This window comes from Lactuca virosa, chromosome 8 (assembly GCF_052849685.1).
Source record: "Lactuca virosa cultivar CGN04683 chromosome 8, Lactuca_virosa_CGN04683_v6, whole genome shotgun sequence".
NCBI lineage: Eukaryota > Viridiplantae > Streptophyta > Magnoliopsida > Asterales > Asteraceae > Lactuca > Lactuca virosa.
In genome coordinates, this window is record NC_136433.1 from 167,301,286 (window position 1) to 167,311,955 (window position 10,670).

General features: G+C 38.5%; 1 protein-coding gene across 1 annotated transcript; it reads right to left on the reverse strand.

The window, feature by feature from the left end:
- Nucleotides 1-5,508: 5,508 nt before the first annotated feature.
- LOC145133686 (NADH-cytochrome b5 reductase-like protein) lies at nt 5,509-8,300 on the reverse strand. Its single transcript, XM_079068626.1, has 13 exons — nt 8,062-8,300; nt 7,784-7,826; nt 7,626-7,701; nt 7,470-7,529; nt 7,315-7,365; nt 7,166-7,220; nt 7,013-7,083; nt 6,866-6,917; nt 6,713-6,790; nt 6,539-6,628; nt 6,190-6,303; nt 5,772-5,840; nt 5,509-5,681 (listed from the first exon to the last, which is right to left on the reverse strand). Exons 1-13 carry the CDS (start codon nt 8,227-8,229, stop codon nt 5,625-5,627), a joined length of 984 nt encoding a protein of 327 aa, XP_078924752.1. The 5' UTR covers nt 8,230-8,300; the 3' UTR covers nt 5,509-5,624.
- Between the last annotated feature and the right edge of the window lie 2,370 nt (nt 8,301-10,670).

Here is a 10,670-nt window from a genome sequence, read left to right on the forward strand (position 1 = left end):
ATGTGCCTATCTGTATGAGCTTTTAGATTTGCATGCTAGTATCAGATTAGTTACTTGTTAGAGTGACCTGTATAGGAATGTTGCATGCTTTGTGCTTTAGGAAATTTTGTTAGTACTAGCTAACTAGTGGATGAATGCGTTGGGTTACATATTATTGTGATTGGATAATTTTAGAAGGATAGGTTTAACTCTATTGCGCAACTCTTGTTTGAGTCCAACAATTGTAGTGTGGGACCTATCATTCGAAGAATTATCTAGTACTAGTAGTATGTAATTGTGTTCATGCAGTAGTTAGGTAGTATTTGTAGAAGTTCCTTCTGCAGCTGATAGCAGAGAGGGGTGAGGAAAGGAGTTTTAGGGAGTCCCTATGAGATGCTTTGGTGCGTAGGACCATGGTTGTCAAAATCGCGATCCTGGTCGTAGGATCGTACGATCCTAGGTATGAAAAACGAGCGGATCGTAAACGGATCATATTTGGGGTAGGATCGACATTCGATCCGATCCTACCTTCCGTTGATTTTTTTTTTTATTTTTAAATTTTTTTTTGCAAATGAAGCTTTTTTTACCACTTTATGTCTTTTACCCTTTACCAATTTACCGTTTATCATTTTGTGTTGTGACTTAGGACTACTATTTTGAAGTTTTTATAACTTTTAAACGAAAAATTAAATATTTAAAATATTTTTCATGTTTTAAAATTATAAATTAATATTATGTTTTATTTTGTGGGATCTTAGGATCCCGATCCCGATCTTGCAAAACCAAAACGATCCTACGTAAGATCCCGATCTTAAAAACCTTGTGTAGGACGCCTTATAGTTTGAGGAATGTATTAGTTGAGAATAGTGACTTGGAGGAGTCGGGGTTGTCCTTGAGGAGGGTATAAATAGGTGTGGAAGGTAGTATTGGGTCCGTACTACTGAAAGCACAAGATTTATACCCAAGACCAGGAAGACCACGATGAATCTAGGGAACTCGAGAGTGTGAACCTTCTCGTCTGCTTGCTAATCGTTTATATGGTTATTTTTGAGTATGTGGTGACATGTTTCGGAGCAGGGGGTTTAGGATCTGGATCTAGTTCGGGCACGGGCACCGAACCGATTGATGGGGGATTACGCGAGTTCATTGCGTCAGATATTACTAGAGGCATCCTTGATACGACCTCCGTGATGTTCGGGTCGATCAAGGAGGGCATCATGGAGCTAACGTAGGATCGCCTTCAGATCTTCAGGGCCGATTTGGCCGCTAGCCATTCAGGGGCCCGTACAATCTACTTTAAGGATTTTAGGGGATGTGGGGCACCAGATTTCTTTGGCGTGAAGGACCTAATCTCAGCCAAACGTTGGATAGATGACATTGAGTGTGCTCAAACGACGAGCTTCTTCTCTGAGGGGTTAAAGGTCAGGTTCGCCGGATGATGTTTGAGGGAGCGAGCCCGAGATTGGTAGGAGGAGGTAGGCTATGCTTTGGGAGCCCTGACCATTGAGGCCATGACTTGGGCAGATTTCGTGACCCAGTTTCGAGCAGAGTTTGCACCGGCTGTTGAGGTGCAACAGTTAGCCACAGAGTTTCTTGACATGAGGCAGACGACTGAGACTGTGGCAGAGATCACCACCAAGTTCAGAGAAAGGGCATTGTTGGTACCTCAGTATCCAACTGACAAGGAGATAAGGAAGACCCGAGACCATGATATGCTGAGATCTGACATCAGGGAGTTCGTTAGTTTTTCTGCCTGCCCGACTCTGGATGATATGATATCCAGGGCGTGGGAGCGAGAGACTGATCTGGAGCACATAGGGAAGAGGAAGGCACAGCCTGGGCAGACGGTTGGGATTTCAGCGAAGAAACCCAAGAGTTTCGACTCTAGGTCGAAGGGCCAGCAGGGTCAGAGCCGTTGTGGCAAATGCGACAGGTCGTATGATGGGGTTTGTAGAGTGGGTGGTTCGGACTGTTACAAGTGCAGCAAAACAGGGCACTTTAGCAAGGATTGTACTGCTGTTATCACCACCACCCAGACATCAGATCTGATTTGCTTTCATTGCAATCAAAGGGGCCACAAGAAGGCCAAGTTCCTGAGTTTAGCGTCAGGAGGACCAGTGGTAGCACCTGCCCCAGTGACTCTACAGATTACAGATGGCCGCCAGGACAAGGCGGATGCGCCTGTTGTGAGGAGAAGGGCCTTTCAGCTGGCTGATGAGGAGGTGCATGCTGCACCAAATGTGGTGACAGGTATGTCTTTTCTCCTTAACTTTTTATTTATGCTGATTTATCTGCTTATATTTGTGTGTTTTGTCTTAGGATCGTTCCTTGTGAACGACATCTCTGCTTTGATATTATTTGATTTGGGGGCTACCCGATCTTTCGTGTCTCTTGTGCTCAACACGAGGTTTGTTGGAGCTCCAAGCGAGCTGGATCATCCGTTAGAGGTTAAGATTGCAGATGATCGATCTGTCCAGGTATCGAGGGTTCATCGGGATTGTGTTCTAGAGATGTTTAGCGAGTTGTATCCGATCGACCTGGTTCCCATTACTTTGCGCGGGAAAAAAGGTCATAGTAGGGATGGATTGGCTGAGCCCCAATGGGGCGATGATTGATTGTGAGCATCAGATGGTGCGTGTTTGGACCCCAAGTGGGAGAGAGTTGGTGGTTCATAAAGAGGGCGCTCAGCACGTGCCGGTCCTATACTCAGCCGCTAGGGCCAGACGTTATCTTCATCAGGGTTGTTCCAGTTTCTTCGCCTATGTTATGGATACCCGGAAGAAGGGTAAGGTGTCAGTTGATGATGTGCCGATTAATCAGGAGTACCCGGATGTGTTTTTGGAGGATTGGCCTGGGGTGCCTCCAGAGAGGCAGGTGGAGTTCCGGATTGACTTGGTTCCTGGTGCGGCTCTGATAGCCAAAGCACCATATCTGTTAGCTCCACTAGAGATGCGGGAGTTGTCTATACAATTGCAGGAGTTGTTAGACAAGGGATTCATCTGACCGAGTCGCTTACCGTGGGGTGCGCCGATCCTGTTTTTGAAGAGGAAGGATGGGTCGCATCGGATGTGTATTGACTACCAGAAGCTGAATAAGCTAACGGTGAAGACCCGTTATCTACTCCCGAGGATCCATGTTTTGTTTGACCAGCTTCAGGGTACATCTTGGTTTTCCAAGATTGATCTTTGTTCAGGTTTTCATCAGATGAGGGTCAGAGAGAACGATTTGCAGAAGACGGCCTTCCGGACTTGTTATGGTCATTACGATTTCGTGATGATGGCCTTCGGGCTCACCAATGCTCCAACCGCGTTCATGTATTATTATACACATTTCCAACAGTAATTCCATGAGTCTACCTAACAAAATGTATGATAACTTCAACATGGATAGGATTTCAATGCATTAAAGGTTATCTCATTTTCGATTCTTAAATGCAATCTAAGGATCAATCTAAGTGGATCATCGATATCTTAGTTTTGTAGCCCAAGATGCGACACCATTGTGTATAGTTGGTTACGTAGCCACGTGATTTCAAGAAATTAATATATCAAAGATTTGTTGTTTAGTAAGGTCATGACCATGCATTCGGGGTTTATGTAGTTAATACTCAAGAGTTGGTTGTACGGTAAGGTCATGGCCATGCATTTAGGTTTACTTATTAGCATGAAGTTGTAGTTTTGTGGAATTAATATAATATTCTTGATTACAATGCATATAAGTACTGGCTACTTAAATGATATTTGAGAAGTTCATAATAATAATGATTATAGTCAGTGACATATCAACATTAGGGCATTGCTGAAAAAAAGGATTTGTCTTCCATGCCCAATTTGCAAAACCCACAAACATGGATGAAACAGATTATCAAACCAAGTTGAAAAAATCTACTCTACGATTATATAGATACATGCACACAAGGTATCATTGAAGTTTTTGATAAGGAGGATGCTTCAGCCTTGTGTAAAAAAGTCAATGGACTTTATGGGAAAGAATTAATTATTGTTTTTTTTTCTAAATAATTGAAAATGGTTTGAATTTTTTTTTCATAAAAGTCACTAAGTTTTCACAAAAATTCCATATTAACACTATGTTTTTTTTTCAATTAAGTCATTAATTACATTTTATTTTTTGTTTCAGTTTTGATACATAGAGTGTGATGTCACCAAAAAGTGTCATGTCATCATGTTAAGTCAACGCCACATCACCAAGACTGACACATCAAAATGCTATAATAAACTCGAAAGATAAAATTGTATGGATGAATTCCCCGGTGGAATTATTAGTTGGTTAATGAGAACTATAAATCCTAAGTTGCGGGGTGATTTAAAGTGAGTAATCGGACTGACGGTTTACATGCATAAACCGTTTAGTAGTTATAGTGTGGGACCTGATGAATGGTAACATATGTTACTAGGTTCAGTTAGTGGACCAATAATGGATCATTGTGGTAATTATAATTATAAAAGTGAGTTGTACAAGTTCTAAGAAACTTGGCTTATTATCCAAACAAGTTTGGACAAGTGAGTGGGTTAAGAAGCATCATAGAATCAAAGATCCTAGTAGAAGTTAGTCTTCACGTAGCCAAATGAGTATGTGTGCATTTGGGTACATAGCAAAGTAATGTGAAAATGTGTGAATAAGTCACTAGGTGTAATTATGGTTGGTTATATAATAATGTTTTGATGTTAAAATATTTTAAAAATATAAATCCTTAGTTTCCACGATTTACAAAAAAAAAAAAGATATTCTGGAAAGAATAAGCATGTCAATTGTTTAAATGATTTAATAAGGGCATTGCTAATAGTTGGTGAATTTGATAACTAGTATAATGTATGATTGGATAGTGAGAGCTTTGGTTAAGCTCTGCAACCATGTACTTGATTATTGGATGTGCTTGGGCAAATAGCCTATATGTGTGCAAATGTTATAAGCTTAAAGGAAAGTTGCTTGGTAGAAAGCTTATATGTGTATTTATGTTAAGAGTTTATCGAAAGCCATTTGTAATAAATGGTGTAAAATGCTTATTTGTGTTAAACGCTACAAGTGTGTTTGTGTGGATCAAAATCTTATGAAAAACTATATATGAATTTATGATAACAACTTTATACAAAAGCTATATGTAAAAAGGCGCAGAATGCCTTTTATGTGACTGAGAATTCATTGTATTCCAAATGCTGTAAAAAGGAATTAGAGTAGGTTTGTGATTCTTTTCTCTTGTGCTATAAATTTTGATATTGTTTTGTAACACCAAATGCTGTAAATTCTGATAATAATTTAAACTTTTTTTTTTGTAAAAACACATTTTTATTAATAATAAATGGTTTTTAAAACGTTGGGTGTTACATTTCCTAAGTTTTGGAAAACTTATTATTCTTTCTTAGAATTTCTTTTTTCTCTATAATATAAATAATACTACGAAAATTCACTTAATTCCTACACACAAACGAAATATGATAAAAAAAAATGTAATGAATAGTTTTTAACCTTGTTTATTCCACTATCCCAACTATTCCATTTTTTCGTCATTTCATTACATCCTACCAAAATATAACTCTTTGTAATCATTTTTTGTAGTCTAATTCTCTTCAACTCTTAACGAGAAATCAATATGATTATTAAAATGCTTAATGAATTCGTGAAATGTATTAGAATTTGTAAACCATTTCTTCTGTGTATCCAAGTTCTTTGAGTAATCCGGTTAGCTGCAAGAACACGATAAGCATATTAGGGTATCATCTGTTATAACATTCTACTTCCATTTTTTTTTTCATATTACATGTTTAAATCCATACCTCGCCTTGTGATCGGTCTTTTGCCTTGTCACCCGATATATGTTGCATCATTCCCGGTGGACCACACACCTAAAGAAAGCAACAAAAACGAATTTGAATATTTTAAGGTTAACTACAAGAAATAACAACATATTTCCATTGTTATTGTTTAATAAAGAATTCCACTTTTATTCTTTCCTATTACAACATTGTCTTTGAAAAATATCTACCAAAATAGCAATGTTCAATGTTCTAGTCTAGTAAATTTTCCAAAATAAAATGTTTTAATATGAAAAAAAATTAAATTACAAGGCTATAATCGGGTACATTGTTACTACATTATATTAAGAAAAAAAATCAAATGCATAATGCTAATATTGGGTAAGTTTTTTAAAGTAAAATGATTTAATAAGAAAAAAATAATAAAATAAAAACTTACAAGTATAAGGGTATCATCACTCGGGGTAGGCAAGCCTTTCAAGGCCATATCCTTTGATATAAAACCTGTACCTCCGACCCAATATTTTGATGGATTATCAACAGTATAAAACACATGTACTTTTCAAAAAAGGTGTTTCAGTACTTGACATGACATGACATAAGAACTGTAGACTGTGTTTGGTGTATACTGTGTTTGGTATGCATTGGACTGGGACTCAACTGATGTCAATGAGACAAAATGTTGAAAGCGTTTGTCCCACCAAAAAAAGGTAGGACATCGTATGTGAAAAAGACAAGAATGCCCTCGTGCATACAAATATAATTTTGTAATATAGAAAAGATGGCACCTTTAAGTTGGGGTGGGTAGCTGCAAGCATGTCGAGTCTCTTTTTGAGAAGAATATCATCCGGGGATACATTCGCATAAACCAAAGATACCTTAAAAAAACAAAATCCCATGTATAAATTCAATATGGAATTCACAAATTATTAAAAAGAAAATAAGAAAAAGGACATTCTTACTTTGGTATTGTCATTAGGATTCTTAAGAATAGCCTCAATCACTTGAAGCATTGGAGTGATTCCTGATCCACCTGCAATCTAGATGAACATATTATTTTACACTATCTCCCCAAAACACATAGTGTGTGTGTGTTTGTGTGTGTTTTCACTTACCATGCCAATGTGTTTCTTCATACTGGGAGTGTATCTAACTTTCTCAACAGGGCTGGATGTGATTCATGTTTGTTAGTTTTAAATAGATTAAATGATTTAATAATGGATATAAATATATAATAATGCAAAATCGAGTAAATGGTTTACCCTTTTACTTCAACTATATCCCCTGGCTTTAATTTTGCGAAATACTGGCTCATTTTTCCTTCAGGATAAACCTAGATAAGATTGTGACATAAATAACCAAACAAGTTTATAATATTTAACATGAAGAATGAAGAACAATGGTAGTATGCATACCTTGATCATCAAATCAAAGTAACCTTTAGAATCTGGATCGGATATAGGTGTATACCTGAAAATAATTCTTATATAATTTCTACAAAAAAAAGATATATTATTGGGCATAAAAAGCCCAATCCATATTGGAATTTTAATAGGAAACTTACGGGCGAATAACATATTTTCTTTTCCCATCGGCATCTTCTCCCAATGGAGCCCTAAATCCGAAGATAATGACACATTGTTAAAGTTTCAGGCATATGCGAATTAGAATCTTCTTGTGAAGTTTGATTATTAGCTGAATAGATGTTTGTGAACTTGCCTTGTAATGAGGCATGATGCAACATCGAGTCCCAACTTCAGATTAGGATCAAAAGAGAATCTGCAGTGATTTAATCCATGAAAGAGAAGAAGACATGAAGTGGGGTTCAGTATAAAATGAAATAGGAATTCTGGGTGTATGAAGAATTAAGATAACCTGTATATATGGGTATTGTGGCTGACTGTTGCCTTATCTTGTAGCTTAAACGTTTGCCATTTTTTAGGATCAAGAGCTGAGAATACACAAATACATCATGAAATTCAATATAAAGATATCGCATGATGGGGTGAGAGAAGATAAAACAAGAAATTTACCAGATTTTGGACCTGTTTCCTTGTTGATTGGATCTAAATGGACCTGTCAAAGGAGTAATCTTTTCAGAATCTTAGATTGGAATCGTTATTAAGATTTAAAGTTAGTTTGATTTAATTTGACATCGGAAGACAAATTGTGATTATCATCAGTTCACTGAATTCACTAATTATTTGAATAGCCTTATGTAATCAGTCAAACCACGATATAAACACGTAATAAGATCGCATTTGGTATATTTCTGATTCGAAAAGTAGAAGAGAAATGCAAGATAAATTACCAAATTTGGTTCAGAAAAGTAATAAAAATACGACATTCCACCAGATATAGCAGCGATTGCTCCAAATGGAATTGGGAAATTGTTTGAATTTGATTGCGATTTGCCTTGAAATGCATGGGAAAATGTGATCGGTACAACTTTTCCTAGTCGCTTGAAGAACACCGACATCTTAAAAAATGGCGATCGAGAGACAGGAAGTGGGATTTTCAGGGTTTTATCGTTTTAGTGAAGCTCCTTCTCAGAGTTCCAACTTTCATGGCAGAAGCAGCATACAACAGCAATTTCTGATAGTAGTGTGGTCGACCGTAAGTTTCGTGGATCTTACACGTGTCATTGCCTAGTTTTTAATTTCCTAGAGTAAATTACAATTTTCATCACTGTAGTTGACAAGAATCTGCAGGTTTAGTCCTAGCTTTTGAAAACTGGCACTAGTTGTCCTCATAATTGGCAAATCCATCAAAAATGGTCATTTCCAATGATATTGTCTACTATTCGTTAAATAGAGAGACCATATGCCCCTCACACTAGGGATGTCAACGGGGACAAAGGGACATGGGTTGCATCCCCCGCCCCCACCCTCCTGAAATTCCACCATTCCCACGCCCCCACCCTCGGAGCCTTGCATTACCCTCACCTTGGTTCTCTCGCCTTTGATTGATTTTGGGTTGCATTTCTTTTTACTAAAACAAACTATTTTTTGAATAAAAAATACTTTTATATATATATATATATATATATATATATATATATATATATATATATATATATATATATATATATATGCGAAAGTTCAATTGAGATTCAAAAAAAATATATATTGAGATTCAATCTTAGCCACATATTTCTCATTTGCCGCTATAACGCTCAAGCGTACCGACAACAACGTGGTATGCATAATCATAAATGATTATATGTTAGAGATGTATAATCATATATGATTATACATGTTTATATGTATATATGTGTAATCATAAATGACTATACATATATGTCTATTCACATATTGGGTATGAAACATCCCAAAAATCAAGATCAAAAATTTCATTTTAATTCATTAATAAACCATAAGTTATCAAAACATTTCATTAAAACATAGTTATCAGAGTTCCACATCAAAAATTAGAGTAAAACATTCCAGGCTAAACATCATGGTGTGTGTGCGATGCTGTCATCCCGAGCTCTTCCCTCCGCTACCGGAAATACCTGAAACCAAAACTGAAAACCGTAAGCACGAAGCTTAGTGAGTTCCCCAACCTAACACATACCATACACATAACCATATACTGGGCCCCCGCCCGCTGCATCGGGACTTGCCCGACATCGGACTCGCTCCAGCATCGGGCCCCGCCGGGCATCAGGCCTCGCCTGGCATCGAGCCCCGCTCGGTATACAGATCTGTTTCTCTTAGGCCTCGCATGTCTCCGGGCCCCGCCCGCTATACATATACAATCACATAAACATACTAGCATATAAAGCAAACATGCTCTATTGTATTCATGTTCTAAGGCCTCGCCTAACTTGGGCCTCGCTCCTGTTCTGCTACTGATGAGTCGTGGAACCCCATCCACACTCCTGCTGATAGTGAGATACGGTCCCCCGCCCACACTCACTTCTTTCCTATCACAGGCCTCGCCCCTACTCTGCTAAATGGTGAGATATGGAACCCCGTCCACACTCGACTAATGATGAGATACGAGACCTCGCCCACACTCACCTCCCTACCATGCACATACATGCATCACAAAGACAACAAGTATAATCTACTCTGCAACATATAACATTCTTCGGGCTTACCCCGACATCGGACCCTAGTCCGGAAGCATACTACCGACACATGAAAGAACCACAAAGACCTCTAGCATACTAACATACCTCGGGCCTCGCCCGACATCGGATCGTAATTCGGAACATATATCATAAAAATGCCTAGGGCTAACCCCCGGGTCTTCCTACTATACACAAACATAATGGGCCGGCATTGTGTTCGTAGACCCATGCACATAGTGAGGAGACTCACCTTGCACTGCTGAAATCTCACAGATAAACCTATGGCTGCTATAATCACAGATCCTAGTCCTCTTTAATGTCTTGATCCATAAAGTCGATCACTTGGTGGCTTGCAACCACCAAATGAGCCCAAACATTGAATAATAGCAACTAACTCCATAGAAATGGCTAGATCTCATGCATGGTCCTTTCTTGCCATCTTTCTCCATTAAGGACCAATAATGCCAATAACTTTAAAGTGCTATAACTCCTTCATTCTAAGTCCGTTTCCGATGAACTTTATATCCACGAAAAGGTGGCGGGAAGCCCTACGCTCCTAGCCACACCCCAAGCCTAAAATCTTCCGGATAATACATTCGAGACCCATAAAAGACCGAATCGCCCTTACCCCTTGGCCTCCGAGACCACAACCGAGTACTTTCAGAACTGGGTGTTACAACTCTCCCCCACTTAAATTGGATTTCGTCCTCAAAATCGCTCCTTACTCACACCCGAATCCAGCTAACGATCTGCGGAACGCAACTGATGGTCCTACACTTAAACTATTCTTCTCAATCAACCGAGAGCCAACCGAACTTCCTTCCCGAAGAAAACGAACTTCT

Coding starts and splice junctions, on each gene's coding strand:
- LOC145133686 (XM_079068626.1), bottom strand. CDS start 8,229: ATGTCGGTGTTCTTCAAGCGACTAGGAAAAGTTGTACCGATCACATTT. Junction 7,530..7,625: donor CACAATACCCATATATACAG/GTTATCTTAATT, acceptor AAATCACTGCAG/ATTCTCTTTTGATCCTAATC. Junction 5,682..5,771: donor AAGACCGATCACAAGGCGAG/GTATGGATTTAA, acceptor GTGTTCTTGCAG/CTAACCGGATTACTCAAAGA.